At 45.2% G+C, this 25,612-nt stretch overlaps 1 protein-coding gene and 1 pseudogene across 1 annotated transcript in view; both read right to left on the bottom strand.

The window, feature by feature from the left end:
• Myo10 (myosin X) overlaps positions 1-25,612 on the bottom strand; it is a 191,124-nt gene that overhangs the window by 106,608 nt on the left and 58,904 nt on the right. The window contains exon 3 of the mRNA NM_019472.2: positions 5,346-5,504. Coding sequence (NP_062345.2) covers positions 5,346-5,504 — 159 coding nt within the window. The remainder of the gene's footprint in view (positions 1-5,345; positions 5,505-25,612) is intronic.
• Positions 24,305-25,338, bottom strand: Gm2862 (predicted gene 2862; annotated as a pseudogene).

Genomic DNA, 25,612 nt, shown 5'->3' with positions numbered 1-25,612 from the left:
TGGGGTCATGCCATCCTGCCGCCATGCCTGACAAGCTGGGAATCCTTCCTCCGCCCATCTCTGCGGCTTCTTACCTACGGCCATATCCCCATCTCCGAGCTGCTCTAAAACCGTCCTCTCATCAAGGCTGAATCAGTCCAGCATTCTCAGCTAGCAGGCTGTATCCATGTCAACAGAGGTAATGTGGAATCTACACCATCGACTGCACGCTCTGACCAGCTCTCGGGGAGGGGAGGGTTCCCAATTTTGACACTTGTGACAAGTTGGGTCAAATAATACCTTGTGGTAGAGGCTGCCCTATGGGTGGGTGAGAAGCATTCAAGGTCCTCTACTGGTTAGATATCATTAACATCTCTCAAGTTAGCTATAATAATAAAATATGTCTTCAGATACAGCCAAGTGTCCCAGAGAAGAGTCATCCAGTTGAAAACAGATGCTTTAGGGTTTTCTAACCTTGGATACCTATCCTAGCTAATTTCTCAATATTTTCTGAAAACATCTGGTCCTACAACCAAGGTCAACTTTCTCCCAATTTAGTGAGGCCCTCGTGTTCAACAAGTTTTCTTCTTTGTGTGGTATGTTTATCACTTCTCCTCAGGAGGTGGGAAGGGAGGAAGGCAAGGAAGGGAGGCCCTCCTCAGATCCCCACCCCCACCAAAGGACCATCAGTGAAGACCAATACGCATATATCAAATCACGGAGGTCCAGAGAAGAAGCCAGGGGCCGCAGTGAGTAGCTACCGAGCAGGACAGGGAGGACAGGAAGGCAGACAAGGCGGAGCCTCCGGTGTAGAGGGACATGGGGTTCCCGGAAGGGGGTCCAGCATTCAGGTTGAAGATGGGGTTCCACAAGCAATGTCAGGAAGATCGGACAAGCATACAAGTGGCGGGACAGAGCCCTGTGGGCCTACAGACATGACCAGAAAAGAGTACTCACCTTCTCTTTTCCCAGGGCAAGCACTGGGCAGGGGTATGCCTACCGACAGGAAGGGTTAAAGGACCTATGTCATGGCTGGGGCCTTCAGAGATGGGGTACAAAGGAAGCTTGTTACTCTCGCCTCTCCCGTCCCTCAGTGACAGCTGACCTCAGAGGTTCAGTCTCTATGCCGTGCGTGCGGTAGTTAAGCCTGGGTTTTCCTTTCTGCTACACCTCAGACCGATCAGGGAGATACGCTAAACCTCTCCTGACGCCCCCAAATGTGGTGCCAACTCCCGGGCTGGAGTTTTCTAAATAAAAACTTGTTGGTGTGAGATGAAGAAGTCAGAGAAGAAAACGTTAACAGTTGAAGGTTCGGAAAGTGCTCACTTACTCCATTTCAAAGTGGCTCTCACCAAGTGAGGGATCTGACATTCCCGAAAATAATTTATAAGACTTGGAATTTCTGAAAGGTTAAATTAGCCATGCGGAGCAGAGTGGCTTATGAGGAAAAGTGGACTCGGTTCTCATTTGTCTTGTCCCCCCCCCCCCCTTTATTTTTTAAAAAATTAAGATACTCTTTACCTCTTTCTGTAGATGATGATGTAAATACTAAATAAAAAAAGCAAGTGAGCATGTGGTTTTTGTTGCTGGGCTTTTTTTTTTGGATGAAGTCCTTCTGAACAGAGGGTAACAGACCTCTTTCCTGGAGGTGGGCCTTCCTACTGCCAACCTGTCATCTCAGAGCAGAAAGTCACGGCAGGACATCCACACCAGTTAGGGCTAGCTCCAGGAGTCTCTTTTCATTAACAGAAGGCAGAGTGCCATTTCCTCCTGGAGACACAGACCCACACATATCCCTAGAAACCAGGGTTTTAAATGCCCGTAGCGATGGGTCTCCATAGGCACAGCTGGGAGGGCAGCTATGGACCTCACCAGGTAGCTGCACTTCTAATTAGTTTTACTTTTATAAAAAAACAAACAAGCAAAAAACAAAAACAAACAAACAAACAAAAAACAAACCAAATTTTAAAATATTTATGTCATGTATGTTTATGTGTGCTCTCGGGCATGTGGTCATGTGTGGTATGTGTGTGTGTGTGTGTATAGGCCAGAGGCTGACGTCAGCTGCCTTCCTCAATCACGTTTCACTAGGTCTTTGAGAAACAATCTCTCTCTGAACCCAGAGCTCATTGGCCACTGCTGACCATTCCCTCGGGATTGCTGTGTCGTGCCACCACCACAGCAATGGCGTTACGGCTGCATGCTGGCTTTTATGTGGATGCTGGACACTCAAACTTCAGTCCTTCTGCGTATGTGGCAGGTATTTGACTGAAGACTGACTGATCTCCCTAGCTCTGATCTAATTGTGAGACTTAAAAGCTGTGGTCCTTTCTTGGACAAGAAGGGGGTGGGGGGACAGACACATGCCTGGAGGAAAGACATGAAGCCACAGAAGAATTTATAACGAACAATCCAAGGAAACGGAATGTGGGTGGATCTACAAGCTGGGAATTACCCTCAGGTGCCAGTCAGGAATAAAAAACAGACCTCTGTCTACAAACTCCACATGACTGAATTGTGCCAGCAAGGAGAATGAACAGGAAATGGATCCTCCTAGGGCCCCCAGAAAACAGTGCAGCCCTGCAGACACCTTTACTTGCGCTATCGAGATGTCTTTTATCAGTCATGCCTACATACTGTAACTAGATAAATTACCTGTTTTATGTTACGTCAGAAACAGCAAATAAAGACAACACCCTGGGCTGGTGAGATGGCTCAGTGGGTAAGAGCACCCGACTGCTCTTCCGAAGGTCCGAAGTTCAAATCCCAGCAACCACATGGTGGCTCACAACCATCCGTAATGAGATCTGACTCCGTCTTCTGGAGTGTCTGAAGACAGCTACAGTGTACTTAAATATAATAAATAAATCTTAAAAAAAAAAAAAGACAACACCCTGAGCAAAATTCAAACAAAGCCTTAGATGTGTTCAGATATAAACAGGCAAGGCACAGAGCTGGGACACAGGGCAGTGGTGGCTTTTTCAACAGCGAGTGGTTTGAGTCATCAGAGTACATCACAGAGCCATACCTCCTGCAAACAGCTACAGCAAGGACAAAGTCAGGGGGCGTCCTCTATGGGCAATAATGCTCTTATGCACATCTCAAAAGGAGAGCACACTGGAGCACAGCTGACTCATTTTAACTGTATGTTTGCTGTACAAAAACTGTACTTTTTACTCAAAAGAGATGAAAAAGAACTTCACATCAGAAAACAGGCCCAAGACCATATTCAAAGACTTATTGGGCAATTTAGCTATCAAGTTTAACATTATTATCATGAAAAGGGGAAAGATGGGGTAAAACAAAAACAAAAAAAAAAACAAACTGTTTTAGAAGGCTCTGCCTTTAAAAGCCTTGGGTTAGGCTTGCTACTCCTAAGTGACCCACTTTCTTATCTACTGAAAATGTGTAATAAGAACTTCCATCTATTTTCTTCTGACAGGGAACCTGGGTTCTGAAATACCTGCAAGAGGCGGGGTACAATAACTGTTTTCTCAAAACTCAAGTTTCATGTTCTCTCAGCAGCTAGAAGAGGCTATCTGCGATGTGCATGGAATTCGCCTTTTAAATGCATATTGCATAATTACTAGGCCCCTGGCAGCATCCTTGGGTCAAAAACGACAATGTAAGTCATCAGAAAGTCTAGCTTGTAGCTGCATGACAGGTCTGAATGTTGCCAATGAAAGCACACAGGGCAGGGGGCAGCACGCATGCCTGCCAACTCACTGCTGACAGGACAAGGGATTTTTGACGGACGTAAGAATGAACCCACAGCACTGGTGTGTGTGTTCAAGATGCAAATAACACAGCCACTTTTACCCAAACTTGTAGAAATGCCACCTTTTCTAAGGGACACACAGAAAACAATGTAATCCTAAGATATAGTGTCAGCAAGCTCTACAGATGGGACAGAGACACAACTGGCTTCCTGTGTGCAGGGCTGTCTGAGAGCAAGTGGCAAACAGTGGGCCAGCCTGGCAAAGATGGCACCCTTACGGTGTACGAGAAGGTAAGGAAATAGGCTTTTCCTCATGCTAAAGAAATCTGAGCATGGAACTCAAAAAACACCTCATGTCTCCCCTCTCATCCCATCCTCCATTCACCCATAGACATGAGGAGAACCATACATTCAAGGTTGGAAATCAGAGAATGTATTTAAATTTCAAAAAGTTATTATAGAAGTGAACTTCTTAGGATTTATTGTACTTTTAATTATGTGTGTCTGTATTTGAGTATGTGCGTGTGTGAGTGCAGGTACCCTTGGAGTCCAGAAGGGGGTGTCAGACCGCAGCGTAGGCAGTCATGTGAGCTGACTGCCCTAAGTGCTAGCAACTGAGGTCAGGTCCTCTGAAAGACTAGTATGCGCTTCCAACTGCCGCAGCACCTCTGCAGCCTCAAAATGAACTGTAAAGATTACTTTTCCACACTTGTTTTACATATTACTTATAATATTAATTTAACCCCATGTCATGAAAGCAGTGAGAAAAATATACATGAAGGCTTTGTATCTGCATTTCTTTATCCAAAACAGCAAATAGGAATCCTGCAACTTAGAAAGACAGATTTCCATGACGATAAATATCACTCCAGGATGAACCCTAGAGACACCTAGAAAACACCACCAAAATCAATCAATCAATCAATCAATCAATCAACCAACCAACCAATCAATCAGCCAATCAATTAATCAATCACACACACACACACACACACAAATGCAGAAAAAGTCAAAGGAAAGAGAAAGAAGCTTAGATTAGGGTACTGGTGTGTCCTTAGTCAAGGAAGGGCAAGAAGTCTATATGATCTCTGCATAGAAGATCATTTAGGGGCTGGAGAGATGGCTCAGCAGTTAAGAGCACTGACTGTTCTCCCAGAGGTCCTGAGTTCAATTCCCAGCAACCACATGGTGGCTCACAACCATCTGTAATGGGATCTGATGCCCTCTTCTGGTGTGTCTGAAGACAGCTACAGTGTACTCATATATAAAATAAATAACTAAATCTTAAAAAAAAAAAGAGAGAGAAGACCATTTAGCAACAAGGGACAACATGTGTGTTCACAGGAAGCAAGAGGGTGAGCCAGCTCAAACTGCAGGGGACCCCTGAACAGGAAGTTGAAGAGAATCTTTTTTTTTTGTTTCTATTGAGTTTTGAACTTGGCAAAACTCTTAGAAAATGTAGTATTTCTGGGATTAATGAGAGGTGCTCGAAGGGCAGCATATATTCTTGGGAAGTTAAGACAAATACTCAAACTCGAGGTTTCTTTCTATGGGGGTGGAGTTCTGGAGACAGACATCAGGGCTGGCGGAGCCTGAGCAAGCCCATGGTGCTCCACATCGGACCCGAGGAGCCGCAGGCAGCACTCACATAGATTTGGTTCCTTTTGTAGCGCTGGAAAAGGTTGTACATGATGGAGCCCCCATGGAGCTCGGCCAGGGAAGCCATGTCGTCCACGCCCTCCTCGTGCAGGGGGTGCATAGCTGTCACCTTCTGGTTGGTGATTGTACTCTGCTTGTAGGTGAACACCTGCAGGCACAAATGAATGACACCTTTAGTTGCACTTAATGATTTCCTTAGAGGTGCCCAGACTAGATAATCAACCTCAGAACAAACACTCTAAATTTCAGAAATTGTAAAATGCATGTTTTTCCCCCCATTTTCTTTATTCAATCTATTTTTTTAAGATTTATTTATTTATTATATGTAAGTACATTGTAGCTGTCTTCAGACACTCCAGAAGAGGGAGTCAGATCTTGTTACGGATGGTTGTGAGCCACCATGTGGTTGCTGGGATTTGAACTCCGGACCTTCGGAAGAGCAGTCGGGTGCTCTTACCTACTGAGCCATCTCACCAGCCCTCAATCTATTTTCTAAAGGAAGACTTTTTTTTTTTCTTTTTGACAGTAAACTTTAGAAGATATCATGCGAAGTAACAACCATCCTTTGAGACTCACAAAACTGAAAATTTACAGTTCACTCCTCTTCATGGTGCTTTAAAAGTCAGGGAACCAACTACAGACTGGGGGGACAACTCAGTGGTTAGGGTCACGTGTTCTTCTTGTGGCGGATGAGGGTTGGGATCCCAGAACCCACATGGGAGTCTCCAACCACCTGTAACTCTAGTTCCAGGCGACCCGATGATGGCCACCTCTGAACCCCAAGGGTACCAGGCTCATACACACAGGCAGGAAAAACTCTCTTGCACACAAAATAAAAACATAAACCTAAAAACAAAATTCTTTTAAAAAAATTGATGAGGCTTTTTTAGGCTGGAGCTTGGTTTCCTACAGTTTCATTCTGGATCATATAGTGGCTTCAAAACCTCATAGCAGAATTCCTCAATTAAAGTATATTAAACTACACAGATTGTTAATTCCAGCAGTTTAAATAGTCCCCTCCATGTGCTATGAGACTGTCATAAGTCATTGCATCAAGAAGTAGACAACGCTGTCAGTAGTCCTTTTCCATCAAGACATGTAGCATGCATGAGTTCTTGGTTTATCAGATGATCGACCTTATATGTTCAAGCAATGAGTGCTACATGTATGTAGCAGCGTGCATTCCAAGCAACGATCACATGGTGTGGTTGGTCACTGTGATTCTTTCTGAACTACTTGGCGCTATTTCACCAGAAATGGCCATAGGAATTACCACAGCCAGTTGTGTTCTGTTTGTTGACCAAGTCCAACCTACTTTACATAGATAGACACATATAAAAATGACTTTACAGCTGGGTGTGGTGGCACACGCCTTTAATCCCAGCACTAGGGAGGCAGAGGCAGGCGGATTTCTGAGTTCGAGGCCAGCCTGGTCTACAAAGTGAGTTCTAGGACAGCCAGGGCTATACAGAGAAACCCTATCTCAAAAATCAAAAAAAAAAAAAAAAAAAAAAAAGGTGACTTTACTATGGAGTCCACATCTTCATTTATGTTCAGAGGTTGAATTTGTTTTTGCAGTATAGGCAATCAAAACTGAGGTCTAGGCTCAGCTACATCCTCAACCCATACTAGAGTATAGTTAATAGTTTTTTTTGTTTTTTGTTTTTTGGGTTTTTTTTTTTTGGTGTTTTTGAGACAGGGTTTCTCTGTGTAGTCCTGGCTGTCCTGGAACTCACTTTGTAGACCAGGCTGGCCTCGAACTCAGAAATCCACCTGCCTCTGCCTCCCGAGTGCTGGGATTAAAGGCGTGCGCCACCACGCCCGGCTAGTTAATAGTTTTTTAAGTCATGAAAGCTTCCTGTAAATAAAACAAAACTACCAAAAGATTATTTTAAAAAGAATATAAATGAAACACACACACACACAGACACACACGCATGTGCACACGCAGGCACATGAAACCATTTCTGCCATGTTTGAAGAGGTTTTTGATTTGGGATTTTAAATCAAGTATCAACCAGCTGCCTACATTGCAACAAATGATATATTCTTACAGAAGAGATCACCAGGCTGAACTGCCAAACTGCCAACCCAGCTGTTTCGGTACAAGTGGCATGTTTTATTTTTCTAGAAGAAAATAAAACTTCTATAGTGGTACTTATACCAGATGTACCACAAAAATTGGTCCAAACCAGCCCTGAGCAACTTTCCCAGGCCAGTACAAGTACACACCCTTCCCCCTGAGGTAGAACTACTTTCCCCAGATGCTGTTTGGTAGACATTCACTTGAGGACAGAGCCCAGTTGCCCTCCCTCAGGTGATGGAGGGTCCTCCCTACCACATAAGCACCATGAGCTGGATAGAGTCCCAAGGCTGCTAAGGGAGTGGAGATGGGGTGTACCACGTCTAGAAAAACAGCTATAAAGAAAACGGCACCGGGACATCCCAGAGACAGGAAACACATGGCCTTCCATATTGAGTCATAACCACCAAGGAGAAAATGAAAGACACATGGGCCAGCAATGGATGCAGTAGCCTTGGGGCAGCCTAGACAAGCCCTCTGCCCTTCTCGAGCTTGCTTCCCTCCAGGGTGCCAGTCCAGGTTGGTGTTCTAGAAACACCCCACATGGACAGGGCACTCCACAGAGTGTGCTGATGAGGGTGCAAGGCAGAAGGTAGCTAGCCTGGTCAGCTCCTGCTTAGCTCAGGAGTGGGCACGAGAGCCTTGTGTTGTGTCTCTCAGGAGACTGCTCTTTAGGAATGACCAACATGGTCAAAAGCAGCCCTGAGAAACTGCTCAAGGCTCTGTGGTCTCAAAGCTCCTCGGAGTTCAATACAAGTCACTTCCAAAGTCATTTTAGGAAAGAACAGTCTCGAGTCAGCACCACCCGTTCCCACCTCAGGCTCTCCTCAGGCCCCCCTCAGGCCCCCCTCAGGCCCTCCTCAGGCCCCCCTCAGGCCCCCCTCAGGCCCCCCTCAGGCCCCCCTCAGGCCCAACCAGCACTGGATTGTTTCGGAAGAATGAGGGAGCGCCACAATGCAATAACAAGATGTATTTCCAAAAGAACTCAGAATAAACTGAGCTATATCAATAAGGCAAACGCCAGGAGAAAGGTGGAATGATCAATAAACGGCAAAACGGATTCATCAGGCATCCAGAAAAGACCTGCAGCCAAGCTGAAGGTCCTGAGCATGGCCCTGGGACTCATGTGCTACTGAGAGAGAGAGAGAACCATAAGGATGTTCAAGATAGATGGGAAAAGCCAACTGTACAAGTTGTCCTATGACCTCTATGCACACATCTATACACAATAAACAAACAAACAAACAACTGTAACAATTTTTTAAAGAGAGAAAAATGAGCAAACCGGGAAGATTAATAGCCAGGAAATCAACTGAGAGGAAATGGAACCTTGGGACAAAACAGCCCACATGCAGAAGTATGAACCAATGGTCATGAGTTGACTGACAAGCAGAGGTATGAACCAATGGTCATGAGTCAACCAGATCACTGAAGAGATTAGATACAAGGAACCCATCAACAGAATTTTAAACACAACTCTGAGAGGCTGGCCCAGGCCTGCATCCACTTCTGGATGCAAGTAGACAAGACACGGCACACATTGATTCGTCAGAAATTAGTTGGGCCCTCAAGTTATCTATTAGCTTAAAACAATACAGACATAGCACAGAACACCTCTCCCTATGCTTTTGTGACAGATTTTATAGTTCAAAGTAATATTAATAGATTCCTTTTACTGATGTCATTAGGAGGCATCAGACAAAAAAAAAAAAGCTACCTTTTCCAACAGAAGAGAATTTAAAATGGAAAAAAAAATCCTACTAAGATCAACATGTGGGAAGGATGGCCTATACTGTGGCAACTTCATTTCACTATAGCCTAGAATTTTTTTTTTGGAGCAGCAGATCTCAGTTTTCCTCCCAAGGACCAATGGACAATGTCTGGAAACATTTGTACTTATCAGGGCATCGGGGAGAAGAGGAAGGTGCTCCTGGCATCAAGTGGGAAGAGGCAGGAATGCTGGAAACACGTAAGCTATGACCCAGTATAAGTGCCAAGGCAGTAGCACCTGATGGAGAAGCGTCCCAACATCCCCATGGCCAGACGCCCACGCAGACACCTGAGAAAGCCACAGGCAATGTCAAAGGTTCTGAGATGGGGTCTCTCTGTGTAGCCCTGGCTATCCCGGAACACACTCTATAGACCAGACTGGCCTGGAACTCAGGGATCCACTTGCTTCTAATTCTGGGTGCTGGGATTAAAGGTATGTGTCACTACCATCGAGCACAAAGACTTGTCACTTTAATCAAGTTATTTTTAACCTCAAAATAGTGTAGATATTGCATGGAACTTGGCCCTCCATGCTTATGTGGAATTCTTTATAGTACAGAGTGATATTAACAGATTCCTCCCATTGCAAGCAATGAACCAACAGCACCAGCACCACCACCATCATCATTAGCACCACCACCATCATCATCATTAGCACCACCACCATCATCATCATTAGCACCACCACCATCATCATCATTAGCACCACCCTCATCACCACCACTACCATCATCATGCTGATTGGTTTTTGTCAACCTGGCACAAATCTAAAAAAAATCTGGAAAGAGGGAATCTTAATTGAGAAAATGTCTCTATAAATTAGACTAAAGGCAAGTCTGTGGGGGCACCACTGTGGGTGGTGCCATCCCGGCACTGACGAGCCACTGATAGACAGGAAAATGGGCAAGCAATCAAAACCCATGAGCAGCCGTACCAGGGCCTTTCCCTGTACGAGAAGGAGCCATGGGAGGCAGATGGTGGACAATTGGGCAGCAGACACAAGACAAAGGTCTGGCATGGGGACAGAGAACAGGGCTATGACAGGTCCCTGTGCCCTGCCTCCGTGCTCCACACAGGACTGTCCCCTCGTAAAGAAAGGGCTGAGCTTATACAGTAACTGGCACAATAGTTAGAATGAAGAGAGGCCCCCTCCCAAATCTCAGAATGCTTAATTTTAGTGAAAAGCCAGACCTCAAAACTGAATTTAGGCCTGAGGTCAGAGAGCTTTTTAAAATGAGGGATGCATGTACGTGTTTCTTTTTAATTACTTATGTGGGAGATCATGGCTACATCTTCTCGAGGTGCACCATTAAGACATTGGTATGCATTTAGCACACACACCAGCCAGGTCAGGATAGACACTAACTAAATCTACCACCGCAAACTCTTACTGTCTCTTTGTGCTGCTAATACCCCAAATCCTTTCTACTCACGACTCTGAAATCTACAATTGATAATAATTTCCCTCCTGTGCTACAGAGCTTGCAATTATTCCTCTCACAGACCACGCTCCTGCGCCTGCCTGTGGACTCCCATTTCTCTGAACTCTGTTACTTTCCTAAGGAAGGAAAATGCTGGTCATTGCTAAGGAGAATCTACAGGGCAAAGAAAACTCAGTCACGTCTCATCAGAAGCCTTCTTGTTACTTCCACCGCCATGTGGTCTCTGACTATCAAGAACAGGGATTTGCGTGTGCAGCCTCCTTAGGCCCTGCCTCCTCACTGAAGAACTGAGTGTGAGGGAAACAACCTCTGTAGGATGGCTTCCTCATCACAGAACTAAGATAAACCACCGGGAGATTGTAGTCCACACCCACATACCACAACACTCGGTTTACATTTTAAAAGCACGCATACTCACCAGCAACTTGGGCGCCAGATTCTAGATAAATGGAAACTTCTGTTTGAACAAAACACACATGGACACACACACACACACACACACACACACACACACACACACTCACTCACATCAGCTTTATTCCTGATAGCTGAAGCCAAAAACAAGGCAGTCAGGGAATATTCCAGGCTGTGGGATTCTACTTGACAGCATTGCACATCAAGAAGAGCGGGCTGTGGCTTCAAGAGCTTAGGGAGGGACCAGCAGGAGGGCCGGAAGTTGGCAGTAAAGGGCAGTTGAGGGGTTGTGGGATGGGTGCCTTCCCCAGGAGATGACCTGGTCCACCTCCAGGTCTCAGTGTCTTGCTGTGCTCAGTTCTATGGGTCAGCTCTCATTGGGGAAGGAGGCTAGCCAAATGGTTCCTGGGAGCTTCCTCTGTAATTGCTTACAAATGAGTGTGGATGAAAACAAAGAACTTAATGATAAAGAAGTTATATTTGGCTGTGGTGGCACACACCCATGTACCCAGGTCTCAAAAGGCATGGCCAGGCATGTGTGCTTCCTTAGTCCTTGAGTGATGTGTCGCCTGCACTGCTCCCAAAGCCAGAAACCTGATGACCTAAGATCCCCCCAGCCTTGGTAGTCCACCATGTTTACTTTCCAAGCCCGGGGACAGCAGAACTGACCCTACCAGAACCCATCTGCCACCCCCCACATATGTGCACCTCCGTAAAACATATACATACATATGAACATAAAGCTTCATGCTGTGGGTTTAGTGACATTTTTTAAAAAGATTTATTTATTTATTATATGTAAGTACATTGTAGCTGTCTTCAGACACTCCAGAAGAGGGAGTCAGATCTCGTTACGGATGGTTGTGAGCCACCATGTGGTTGCTGGGATTTGAACTCTGGATCTTCGGAAGAGCAGTCGGGTGCTCTAACCCACTGAGCCATCTCACCAGCCCTTTAGTGACATTTTAAAAACCTCTTAGAATAACTATTTCTAACCAATAATCTGTCTTTTCAGATGCAGCTGGCAATGCCCATCACAGGAGCGACTGTAATCTTTCCTCCTTGTAAAGCAGGGATTGCTCAATGTGAGACAGATGGACTTGGTGGCCCTGAACCCCACAGGAGTGGGCCAGTGGAGACTTCCATCCACACTCTCATCTCTGACACAGGGTCATTAGAAGCCTGGACTCTAGTGTGAGAAGGGTATTGTCATAGAGGAGCCAGCACTCCTAGGTACCCCAGGAAGCAACTCAGAGGTCTGAGAAGATCAAGGGACTGTTATCAGTTGTATGGTCTGTTGCCATCCTAACTGAGATTCCATTGCAGACCGCATCAGTGACTTCCAAGTTAAGCCTCAATTCCTTAATATGGTTTCTCTTCAGCATCTTCCTAAGGTTCCCGTTCCCCGTGTTTCTGCCAGGCCATGTCCACCTACAGCTGAGTAGCAGTCCCTTTGAAAGTGGCACTGGGCTCCCCTATTCACCTTCCATCCTTGCCTGCCAGGGCCAACACCCAGACAAAAGCCTCTTTGACACTCACCACCCAAAATGTCATTTCTCACCCTTCTTATCTCTTTCTAGTAATGGGGATAACAAAGCTTTCAGGTCATGGAACAGCGGGTGGCAATCCAGGGCTTCCTAAGACAGAGTGAGTGGGAAATGGGGCAGGATGAATTTGTGGTGGTCAGAGCTGGAGCGTGGATAACCATAGCAGCTTCCTTGATGGCCCTGGTGCCAGACCCATCCTTGACTGAAATGAGTGTGGAACACCCTGGCTCCTCATTGCTTCATCCAACACCGCACTGGTTACTTAGCGACTACCTGCTAAAGGGAAGCACACCGCCTGCCCACGGCTGGCCCTGTGATCATGCCTTGAGGACCAGCAGTTGTTGTCTAACCTGACTCTGAAGGCTTGGCTGTGGATTTCTTGCCTTGCAATTGCCTTAAGCTGAATACGAGGGCAGAGACAGAGGAGCATGGAGATGTGGCTCACAGGTTAAGCACGGGCTGCACTTGCTGGAGGCCCAGGCTCAGTTCTTGTCGTCTTCATCCAGGTGGTTCACCCGGGAACTCCAGCCCATGTCTCTCCAGCTCCCGGTGATCTGGTGCCCTCTTTTGGCCTCCATGAGCCCTGACTGACACAGGAGTTTAGAAGACCACGATGTGGCCTTTCCTCAGTAAACACGGAGCCCCGGGTTTTAAGACAGTCAAAATCGATTCTGATTGTGCTTAAGCACTATGTTTCTTCCTAGGCCGCCTTTGTCAAGTGAACATGTCTCTAAGTGCCGAGGAAGAGACTACACGCAAGGCGTGCAATAATCCAGAGAGGGAAAAAATAGTGTCTGATTGATTCCAGATTCCAGACAAAACCCAAAAGTCATTTTTGGCTGTTTTCTTTGTTAAAATATGTACAGAGAGGGGCCGAAGGTTCACTTGGCTCAAACTTAAGGCACAAAAACTAAAAGGCACCAAGGCCAGAAACAAAGCATTGGAACGTGGTACTTGAGAGAATTCTCTTCCCACAATGTCCCCATGGACTGGCTCTTCCCCATGGCATCTATGGAGAGATCTGGACCCCTGAAAAGGGGAAGAGAAGGCAGTAGGGGGCTGGGGTGATGTTAGGATAAAGGCCATTAAAGTGAAGTTCTCCTAAAAACAGCAGCGTTGTTAATAACCTAAGAGAAGGTGAACAGGGCATGCTTGTGTGTGTGTTTAACTCAGGAGGCAGAGGCAAGTGGAGCTCTGAGTTTGAGGTCTACATGAGAGCCCCAGGATACAAGACAACAAGAGTTCATAGCAGGAGGTGAGACGGTTTTCCTGGTATTTGCAGCAGGAGCAGAGCAAGAGGGTTGAAAACCGACTGTTCAAAGGAGCAGTACATGCCTTTGCCCCTAGCAGAGGAAAGGCAGAGGCAGGTGATGGCGGTGAAGGTCTCTAGAAACAAAGGATGTAACCCCCTAGCATTCTCTACTGGAAATATGGTCCAGTCTGAGAATATCTGCTCAGAAAACCTAGAGGAATTCCGGGCGATGCTTCCCACAGAGCTGAAGGATCACGATCAATAAGCCGTGATCAATAAGCTGATCATGACTGAATTTGTTGAACCTACCCGTCCACAGGCCCAGGGAGGGGCTCCTCCCTGCTCTGCTTGCTGCACACCCAGCCTGCCTTGAGCACCCGCTGCCTCCTGCTTCCCGTGCAGGGTCTGTATAGGCTGCGGTCTGTCCTCACCTGCGCTGCCTTCATCTCTTCTCAGAGGCAAAAACAAAGAACACCAGCAGTGCTCAGCGACCACACCCACACAAGAGACTTCCTCTGGATGGAGCCAAGGAAAGGCTGTGACAATAAAATGCCCCAAACAACAAAGGCCCAGCCACAGGTTAGGGGAGAAAGAAAAACTGCACCACACTCAGGGCAAAATCCCCTCAAAATCAGAAACGAAGGCTCAGCACACTTGGTGGTACACGGCCTGCATTACCGGTACTCGGGAAGCCAAAACAGGAAGGCTCTGAGCCGGAGCCAAATCTGGGCTGTTGCAAGACTTTGCCTCCAGAGCCAAATCAAAGGAAACAAAATTCTCTGTTTCCCTGACCTCGTGATGGTCGTGTAAACATCTCTGAAAGCAGTGTGAGGTGATGCACAGGCGTGATGCACAGGCATGCGGACATGCGCCGTGGTACAGGTGCTTTGAGAAGCAGTTTGGTGGTTCTCAGTCAAGTGGAGTTGCCACGTGAACTGGCAATTCCGCTTCTAGGAACAAATACCCAAGGGAATCGAAAACATACATCCACACAAAACAAGTATTCACAGCAACACTCTCAGCCAGAAAGCCGAGAAATCTTAGACGGGACCCAACCTAATGTCACTTAGCCGGCAAGAGGAATGATGTGTCCATGGATACACTGAGCAGCCACATATTACATGACTACCTGAAATGTCCCAAACAAATGAAGACAGGGAGGGAGGGACAGAAGGAGAAAGAGAGAGAGAGAGAGAGAGAGAGAGAGAGAGAGAGAGGGAGGGAGGGAGGGAGGGAGGGAGGGAGGAAGGAAGGAAGGAAGGAAGGAAGGAAGGAAGGAAGGAAGAAAAAAAGAGGCATGATTAGTTAAAATGGAAAGTTGGGGCTGGGAGAGCTGGCTTAGTGGTTAAGAGAATATACTGCTCTAGCAACAGACCCAAATTCAGTTATCAGCATCCATGTTGGGCAGCTCTAGACCATCTGTAACCCTGGTTTCAGGGGCTTTGACCCCCTTCTTCTGGCCTCCTTGGGAATTTGCATGCACATGTTCATATAGCCCAACATGGAGACATATTTTTTTAAATCCTTAAAAATGTTATAAAATTGCTTCTGCTGTACAACTCTGGAACATATATTTTTTAAAAAGCCTACTGAACTAATACATTTTTACCAAGTAAGTTCTATGAAGTTGCTTTACATCAAACAAAACTTACGTAAAGGGGGCTGGAGAGAGGAGAGGCAGTTAGGACAAAACAGACAGGAAGGACCCAGCAAAAGATGAACGGACTTGTACAACTGAGAACGGAACGCTGCTTTGACATCTCCCGGCAGGTCTGCTACTAACCAATGGGATCAAGAAAGACCAGCACAAGACAGCTCATCCATCTATCCAGCTGTTGAATAGTTTGCCCTGTGTTACAACAGGCATGACACTGGATTCTCTGTATGCTCAGAAGGCCTCCTGAAAGTACTGTTTTTAGTACTTGTGGCCAGAGGTGTGGCTGCTTCTGGCTCACTATAGTACACCAAGCACAGAAAGGCACACACATCTTCCAGATGGAGGCTGAAATCAAGGTAGAGGACAAAGGGGGCAAGCTGTCAATCCACGTTTTAAATAATAGCTCTCCAAATGTCATCAATATCTGCGAGAGTGACTCACACTAAGGATTTAAGTATTCACAAGCCACTGACACAGTCCCAAAGACTACCTGAGAAGAAGCAAATAGCCACCATACATATTTTCAAGTGAGTTCCAGGCTGATGTTAAAACCTGCTCACTATATGGCAGAGCTGGGATGTTGTGGATAATTATTTTGTGAGTTGAGCTAAGTCTGTTCAACGAACAAAACATTTCTGTACAAAGGTCAGAACAAGTTACTAACAAACCGGACCGTTCTGATAATTAGGCCAAAATTCCATGGGAGATTCTCTAGACTTTCAAAATCTTAAAAAAAAAAGTCTCTTACTTAAGAACACCAAAATCTGTCCGCAGACATGTAAGTACCCTCTAAATTATGCACAGGCATGCATCAAAAAAGCCAAGATAGAGAGAAACTCTCAGTTGCAAAGGTTTAATGTTCGCCACTTCTCACAGATGGAAAAGGCAGTCACATCGGTCTCTCGGCTTCACGGACCATCGAACGCAGCAGACATTGTGGGCAGGACATCAATGACCAAGTCAGGTGCCTTCAGCAATGCTAGGTTCTATTTGAACTCGTAACAATGGAGGCTGACTTCTACGCCCACTTTTCTCATGCAGTTCCTCATTATTAAGCTTTGTCAGCGTGTCTAACAAAAAGCCCATGATGGTCTTTTTGTCCTGGCCTCTTTAGCCCAGACTCCAGAGAGCTGAGACTTGAAGGCTTTATTTTTAAAGCATACACTTGCTTAAGTCCCTCCACTAAGGGGCAACCATGGTCTTTCCTGCTGAGATTCGCACCACATCTGATCATTAGACAAAGAGGGCTCAAACATTGAAGGCCTGAGACTAATCTTGGTGGGAGGGGCAAGCGAGGGACGGGGTGGCACCTCGTGAGAGGCAGGAAAGCAGGTGGCCAGTGAGACCCTGGATTCGCAGCCCACAGTAAAGCCTTCTGACAGATCATTTCATAGAAAACCCTTTGTACATAATAGCACACATTAGACAGTATGCCCCTGGGCTTATCCGAGTTGAAATAACTGTAATTTCTGAGTCTTGTGACAGGGGGTTAGGTCATCTTCCTGGCCCAACTTTGCTAAAAGCTCTTTTGTTCGGTGTGTTGATGCTGTGCCCTGCACCCAGGAATGTGCGAGGAGCAGAGGAGACACTGCGAGAGAAGTGGTCAAGTGAACGAATGAAAGGATGAGCAGAGTCAGAAACCCATGGCTCCAAGTGTCCACCACCAGCCCCACAAGGCGAAGATCTGGGCCCCAGGCAGACAGAAGGATGGCGAGACTGCCACTGAGATGAGACACCTGCTCTTCCTACTGTCACTCAAAATTCTGTCGAGGGTACACCTTGCAACATGCTGCTTTGGATTCTCCTTCTTTTTGCCCTGCTCACACACCGTGCCCAGGCCACCTGCCCAGGTCACACACTCACCACGCACTCCCTGGCAGGTCTGCTGATCCAGCACTGACCTTCGGACCCCTCAGACCCCCCACGGGCTCCACCTTATAGTGTATGGGCATCACCTGCCTTCACAGGACTTAGTGACTCAGTCTGACATGCATGTGTGCATACTGTATATAAATTATCTATATGGACACATAAACAATGGCAACTCTGGTCGGGATAATTTACCAAACACTTATGTTACATCTGGCAATCAGCTTCCTTCCGAGTGTGCTATTCTTCTGTCAGTTTTATGAATGAAGCGTGAGGACCAGCTAGCTCACTTGTCACTTGTCCAAGGTCACATATGTGGTGGGCAAATTGGAGGTGAAACAGCCACCTGTGGGGGCATGCCAACTGAGGGCCACCGGGCTCCATCTGGATGTACACAGTTTCCTCACTTAAATGGTTCTTTATCTGATGGGCCCTATAAGGGCCTAGTCACCTGTGTATTATTTATGTATTTTGTGTATTTGTATGTCACCTGTGTGCATGTGTCCAAAGAGTCTAGACGAGGAGGTTGGATCCCCTGCAGCTGGAATGACAGGAGGCTGTGAGGCACTGAGGCGGTGCTGGACCTGACCTCCGTTCCTCTAGAAACGCAGCAGATGCTCCTTGCTACCTAACATCCCCCAGCCACCCCCAACAAGTCTTCTTTGTCTAAATTATTAACTGATAGTGAGACAATCCCTCTTGCCTACCTGCTACCAAAAGTCGGGTTAAAATCAAACAGGCTTTTATAACTGCATTAAGGATTGGCAGAGCATATCAAGAACCAAGTCACGAGGTAAAGCAGTCATGGGAACAGAGAGTTAATGCTTACCCCAGGAGCGTCTAGGTTCCCTGCTGTTTACTAAGAGCATCAAATTACCTTGTACAAGGTAACCTGGGAAGGGTGAGTGAGGACATCAGTAAATACTAATTATACAATTACATAAGAACTCCAAACCTGTGTTAACCTGTGTTACTTCAAGTTAATTCAGCCCAGTGACACAAAACAGGGAGGGAGGCCAGGGGTGGGGGCTGCCTACTCACTGAGCAAATCTGGTCCTGACTAATTACATCCAACTCACCACTGTCCCCTCACTACACTCGGAGGGTTCTTCATCCTCCCATCCTCTGCTCTGCAAAGATCTGCAGAGTGTTCCTCTCAGACCATCATGCAGGAAGCTCACTCTCTTCCACGAGTCCTCTGAACCTGGAGAGCCCCAGTTTTCACCCAGCCAGAGAGCAAACCCTAGCTGTCCTCCTGTCTCCACCCAGCAGAGCGTGGGCTCATGGGTGCACCCCGTCTTCCTTTGGCCCAGGGATCCAAACTTGGCTCTCCTGTTTGTACAACACGGGCCTTTACCCACCGAGCCGTCTCGCTCATACCATTTTCGTTTTTGAGTACTGGGTAGGTCCAACCTGGTGCTCAGTTTTCAATTCTCCTGCCTCGTTCTCCCCAGTGCTGGGACTACACAGGTTTACAACTACACCTACCATTCAATAATAATAATAATAATAATAATAATAATAATGTTAATAATAGTCTACTTTTAAAAAATCATGTCTTTATCCTAATTTATCCTAATTGATCCATTGGTTATGAGGGCTTTGTTTTTAAAGATTTTATTATTTATTTATAATTAATTAATGTATTTGATATGTGTGTGAGTGCCTATATGTAAGTCTGTGTGCCACATGCAGGTACGTGCCCGTGGAGGCCAGAAGAGGTTGTTAGATCCTGTGGACCTGAATTTACAGGCATTTGTGAGCTACCTGATGTGGGTACTACAAACTGAATTTGGGTCCTCTGCAAGAACAGCAAGTGTTCTTAACTGCTGAAACATCTCTCCAGTGCTGAGGGAGAGGGGTTTATTTTACATAAACCACAGTTAAGATGCATATTTGACAATTGCCTCAATGCCAGACATTAACACGGTCGTTCATCTTCTGGGAACCTTAGTAAAGTAAGCAAGTTGGAGATCAATGATCCTGAAAGGAAAAATGAAACTGTGGCGTAAGATTTACTCCTTTTCCATTACCCAAGAATGTGTCTGCCTCGCTCTCGTCTTCTCTTCCAGTCACAGGCACGCAGGGAAATGCATGGTTATAAAACTAACAGTGGCTCAAAGAAAAGAATATTTTTAAATAAAGCAAGAAAACTCACTAGATGTAAGTTTTTATGACTTAAATTCACCTTCCAGAACTTAACTGGCTGCTGTTGTAAAAAACTGGAGGTGCCCTGGTAACCTCTCAAAACGTAAAACTGGCACAGACTGCATTCTGGATTCTCATTTGTATGCAACCACTCATTCTGAGGTTCACCTTGTCTGTTTCTTTCTGCCTTTAAAATGATATAACCACCTAGGCAAGACTGTGAAAGTTCCTGTAGGACTGAAGACAAAAGTTACATGCACCCAAGGCAACAAAGAACTCAGTATTTTCTATAATCTTGTTTAATCAATACACACTAATGATGAAGTTAAAAGAAAAAGAAAACATTTGGTGAATTTAATTTAAAAAAAAAAAAAAAAAAGAAGCCCGGCGGTGGTGGCGCACGCCTTTAATCCCAGCACTTGGGAGGCAGAGGCTGGTGGATTTCTGAGTTCGAGGCCAGCCTGGTCTACAGAGTGAGTTCCAGGACAGCCAGGGCTACACAGAGAAATCCTGTCTTGAAAAACCAAAAAAAAAAAAAAAAGTGTTGTCTAGACTAGATTATCCTCGAGCAACAGGCTTTGCTTTGTTTTAGGATTTTGGCTTTCTTTTTTATGCAGGTCTATGTGCTTGTTGTACCTTGAGTTCCAGGTGGTTGGGACACACACTCTGGTCCTCTGCAAGGGCACCAGGGACTCAACCACCAAGCCATCTTTGCAGCCTCAAGCAATGGCCTTTTGCTTTTGAGATACATCTGTGCACCGTGTTAGTGCAGTACTCATGGAAGCCAGATGAGAGCACTGGCTCCCCTCGACACTGGAGTTACAGACAGTTAGTAGAGGATGCTGGGAATCAAACCCAAGTTCTGAAGAGCAGTCAGAGGTTTTAAGTGCTGAGCCATCTCTCCCCCCAAGAAATAGTTATTAACTCAGGTTGTCCAGGCTTTAAAAGATTCAAAGGACAGTTAGAAGTAAAGGCTTTCTACTCACCATTCTTTATAGTGCCTATAAAATATATAAACTATCCAGTTAGATTTTATTCAAATAAAGAAATGTTATCTATCTCCTGAGATGTGACTAATTTTAATTGTCTCAGTAAGAACAATACTTGATGATTTAACACAAAATGTTGATGTGTTTGGAGAGCCGGCTCAGGTGGTAATATGCCTGCTGCAAAGTCGAGAATGTGATTAGATCCACAGGACCTGTGGAAAGGCTGATAATGGCAGCATGAGTCTGTAACCTTGGAACCAGGAATGAGGACCAGAGACAAGCAAATTCCCTGAAGTCACTGGCCAATCAGTGAACTCCAGGAGTGGTGAGAGAGACTGATTCAAAGATGAGGAGGTAAAGAGATAAAAGACCCCCAGTTATGGATCCCTGCCCCCCTACACTCTTGCCCCCCACATGCATGCATGCACGCACACACACACACACACACACACACACACATACCCACCCCCTCACATGCATACACCAAATACATACAAATCAACAACAACAAATAAAAAAAGATGTATGTGTTAACATGATCAAAATGTCATCTTTAAGCAGAAGTGTGAGAATATTTAAAGTGCTGGCCACAGATGTAGGCCTTTCCCTGAGACAATTTGATCACATAAGTAGTAGATCCATACTGTTGAATTATGTGCAGAATTTCCACGTCCTGAACCAAGACAGATTTTTCAGCGGTCAACAGTAAGATGACAGAATTACTCATTTGGCTTAGTTATGTCTATGTGAAAGACCGTCCTTTACTCTGAGACTACATCTTTGCTGTTGGGTGTATGCTAAATTGTCTTTGGTACATAAAATGACAGTAGTGGTTATTAAATGTCAAAAATAAAAGACGGAATCGGACTATTTTGTGCTCCTAGAATTTCTTGATGGAGAAATTCAGTGTCCTGGGACTCTCTGGGTGTCAGCCTCCAGGTGCTAAAGACCATCAAATGCTGACCTGCAAGTACTGTAAGACCAAACAGGATCTGGCCGCAATTTCCTTCACACCGAGCTTTTCTGCAACATTAAAAACCACCCTAAAGTCATTCAAGGGTGACAATCATTGCTGGGTGTGAGACAAAATGTTCTAGAACAGACCTGCCAAGTCTCGTTCATTCCTTCTCGCCCACACCCTAGCGGGAAGACTGACACTTGGCTCCATGGAGTCTACTGCCATAAAAATAAAACATTCTCTAAGACTTTGCTCATCAAGAAAAGGCATCACCGCCTTCCTTGGATTAGCTTCCAGCACCTGTATAGTCGTGGCTCGAAGAAGCTACAGTCAGCTGCAACATCGTGTGACTAGGACTGAAACTCCAGGGCATGAGTACTGCACTCAGGCTTGCCTGTGGCTGATGGACAGGGGTTGTCATTTTCACCAGGCGCAGCCTGGAACTTTCACACACCTTCCCTATTCCTCTAGCAAGGCTGAAAAGTATATCCTTCACCATTTCAGACTCAAAAGAGGGTAATTCAGAGTTACTTAAAAACAGGGAGATATGTCAATGCCACCACAAGTACCCTACAGAAAGCAAGTCGGTGTCACTTGACTAATTAACTGTCACCTATGACAGGAATTTAAATGTAAATAGCCACCACGGAGAAGGAAGCACAGCGTACACATGGGCTGATGCAGAATTTCATCAAGGAAACAGTGTTAATGGGCATAATTCATAACCATAAGAAAGTATTTTTCTTTTCCGACTTAAGCAAGCTTAAGAAGAGACCTGAACACTTTTCTTTACTGTAGACACTAAGAGCAAATGCAATTCTTAATTTTTTGTTGTTTTATTTTTTGAGTCAGGGTTTCTCTGTATAATAGCCCTGGCTGTCCTACAACTTGCTTTGCACACCAGGTTGGTCTTGAACTCAGAGATCCACCTGCCTCTCAGTTCTTAATTTCTTAAACAACAATACCACAAGTGTCTTTTAGTTTAAAACATACACACACACACACACACACACACACACACTGCACCCAATGGCATTTACACATTTACAGCTTGTGTTTTCTAAGAAACACTACGTGTACTGAAACCCCAGGGGGGGAAAAAACCCATGTTTTTTATTTTACTTTTTAGGGTGTTTTTGTTTTGTTTTGTTTTGTTTTTTGTTGTTGTTGCTTTTTTTTAACATAGCCTATGTATATGTATAGTCCAAATAGGCCCTGAACTCACAATCCTCCTGCCTCAGCCTCTTGAGTGATGGGATTCCAGGCTCATGCCACCACAGTCAGCCCAGATTCTCGGAATTGATCCTTAGAAGTGATGTACAGAGAAGCCGACCCGATCTATGTCAGTGTCTGCGGGGACACCACCGCTGACACTGCAGGACCCAGCTGTCATCTTGCCAAGTGCATCATAGTAACTTAGGAATATCACCCAGGAGGATATAAATAACTCCACATAGGAAAGCACCAACTCAACCTTTATCAATCATTTTAGTAGCTGGGAAACAAACAAACAAAACAAAAACAAAAACAAACCGAAGCCTGCCACGCATCCCGTGCATGTTAGATGCGGCTAATGGTTCTTGCCCCCTAAGAACAGCACACATTTAATCCCACCTTTCTAAAATGTTTTTTTTCAGCGGGTAAAGAAATAGATCCAAAAGATGGCACGGCTTTAAGAGAAGCAGGTTTACACGAAAGCCAGCTCAAACGGAACATTTCTTAATGATGCTCTTGTCCATGCAGACTCAAAATACTTGGCCTACAAAAGCACCTGTTAGCAATGAAAGGCGAGGCAGGGTTGGGGGACACACCTAGAAATTGTAGGGGTTTGTTCCTGCCTAGTCTTTCCTCCATAGAACACCAGTATGAGAATATTTTAGCACTGGGCATTTTTCTCTCATGAATGCTAAACCAATGTCTAGTGCACTTCAGACACACATTAAACATCTAGCCAAAAGACAATAAATTTGGAGAAACATCCAAATGGTGTTAAATAAATGTATTCATTTCTGAAGATACTTGTTCACGAAGTATCTGAACTGGAAAACTCAGTTATGGAAAAAAAAAATCAATTTATTTTGTTCTTCCCCAATTTGGTTTGAAAGCTTTTCAACATTTCAAAGCAGCTGAAATATATGCCAAACCATACAAAAGAAATTAAGATGGCAGGCTAAGCACATCTGCTTTGACCCAAAAAACAAAGGCTCGTTTGCTGTCTTCAGAGCCAGCCTACTAAAGGCGCACACAGGCCAGATGGCTTCGATTCCCTTTCCCCAGAGTAACTGAAGGGGCTGACATTTCTACTGTTTACTCAACGAGTCTGATCCCGATGGCCACGTGAGGTACAGAATTTCTGTAAGACAAAAAAGGAATGCTTTTAGGCGAGCGAGAAGTTAACTGGCCTCCATTAACATCCCAGGAGCTGTAGTCTGTCCTGCCTAGGCCAACATCAGTACGGAGAATGCCTTCATCAGTGACCACCGGACACGCAGCACAAAGCTATTTCTTATTTATGTTGGCTTCACACAGTAAATCCAACATGCTGACCTCTAGCTGCTCACACAGATTTTAAAAAGAATTCTGAAGGAAGAATACGAGACATTGTCGGTTACAGATGTAAGACCCAAAAGGGACACTAGTGGGGGTATGGGGGACGGGGGGAGGGGGTGGAGGGCCATGCTTAGGCAAGCTTAGGCCATGGCCCAAATGGCTTAAGGCAACCACCTGAAAAGGTGAGGGGAAGTAGCTGGCAAAGGTCTCATCTGCTCCCTACGTTGCCCTTAGTAAAACCATCACAGTGTAAGACCTCTGTTTCTTTCTTTCTTTTTTTATATTGAAAATTTTAATGTAAAAAAGACTAAGTCAATTTTTTCTTTTCTTTTTTTTTTTTTTTTTTTTTTTTTTTTTTTTTTTTTTTTTTTTTTTTTTTTGGTTTTTCGAGACAGGGTTTCTCTGTGTAGCCCTGGCTGACCTGGAACTCACTCTGTAGACCAGGCTGGTCTTGAACTCAGAAATCCGCCTGCCTCTGCCTCCCAAGTGCTGGGATTAAAGGCGTGCGCCACTATGCCCGGCCTAAGTCAAATTTTTAAAGCAAACATGCCATAACAATATGGCGCCATTTCCATAATCAATGCCCATAAAATGGCATCAGTACAAAAATCTAAGCAAAGACCGTAGAGTAGCAAGTAGAGTGCCAGGGAACGCTGGCTTTAAGAAGAAGCTTTAACAGGTAAAAAGGAGAGCATAGGGCATAAGTGGAAGCATGCAATTCAAATTTACAAATTATAAAAATTCTCCACTCTTATAGCTGGTTTCTTTTGAATGGCTAAATTTTACCCTAATTTTTTTCCCATCAACAAGCCAATTGGACAAACTCATTTATCCAATTTACACGTAAATTTACACGTAAGTAATGTAGAAAAACCAGAGACATTATTCAGATGAGTAAATTCTATTCGTTTTCATCATCTCTGTGATCAGGTTGCAAAGGACAAGCTTTTCTCTTTGCTTTTCCTAAGCCACTGCTTCCTGCTTCTTCAGGAACCTGGCTCTCCTCTTTAGACTCTTTAGGGGACAGCCTGAAGAATTCCCCGATGCCTTTTTGAGCTTGGGAGTTGGGCGCACACAGACTGGGTTCCCTCCTGCATACTTATTTTCAGCTTTTCTCGATGAACTTGAAGAATTGGTGACAAAGGTGGAGGAGCCAGGCACCCTCCTAGGGGCTTGAGAAGCCAGCGCTTTTCTGTAGGCTCCTGGGAAGTAGTTCGCTTTGGGCTGCACCATGTTCACACAGGAAGAGACAACTTTCACCGACACCCCAACTGCAGATGTCTCAATTAGAGAAGAACCCCAAGACCTCTGTTTCTTTAGGAGGCCTATTTTACTCTTTGGAGCTAAAGCCTCTCAAGAGAGAATGAAAGAGTAGTTCTGAGATTCCGATGATTTTGTTACTGGTATTTCTCAGCCTTTGTATTTCTTAAGAAAAAGTCACACTCAAACGCAGACCAGTGGCCTTAGGAACATCACCTGGTCCACCTAACTCAGTTGACACTGAGAAGTCATGTCCTCAGATCTGAAATTTTCCCCTGTTGATGCCATAGAGAAAAATCAAAGGAAACGAACCGATG

This window comes from Mus musculus, chromosome 15 (genome assembly GCF_000001635.26).
Source record: "Mus musculus strain C57BL/6J chromosome 15, GRCm38.p6 C57BL/6J".
Taxonomy (NCBI): domain Eukaryota; kingdom Metazoa; phylum Chordata; class Mammalia; order Rodentia; family Muridae; genus Mus; species Mus musculus.
The sequence above is the reverse complement of the archived record's forward strand: the minus strand, read 5'-3'. Positions and strand labels throughout refer to the sequence as shown.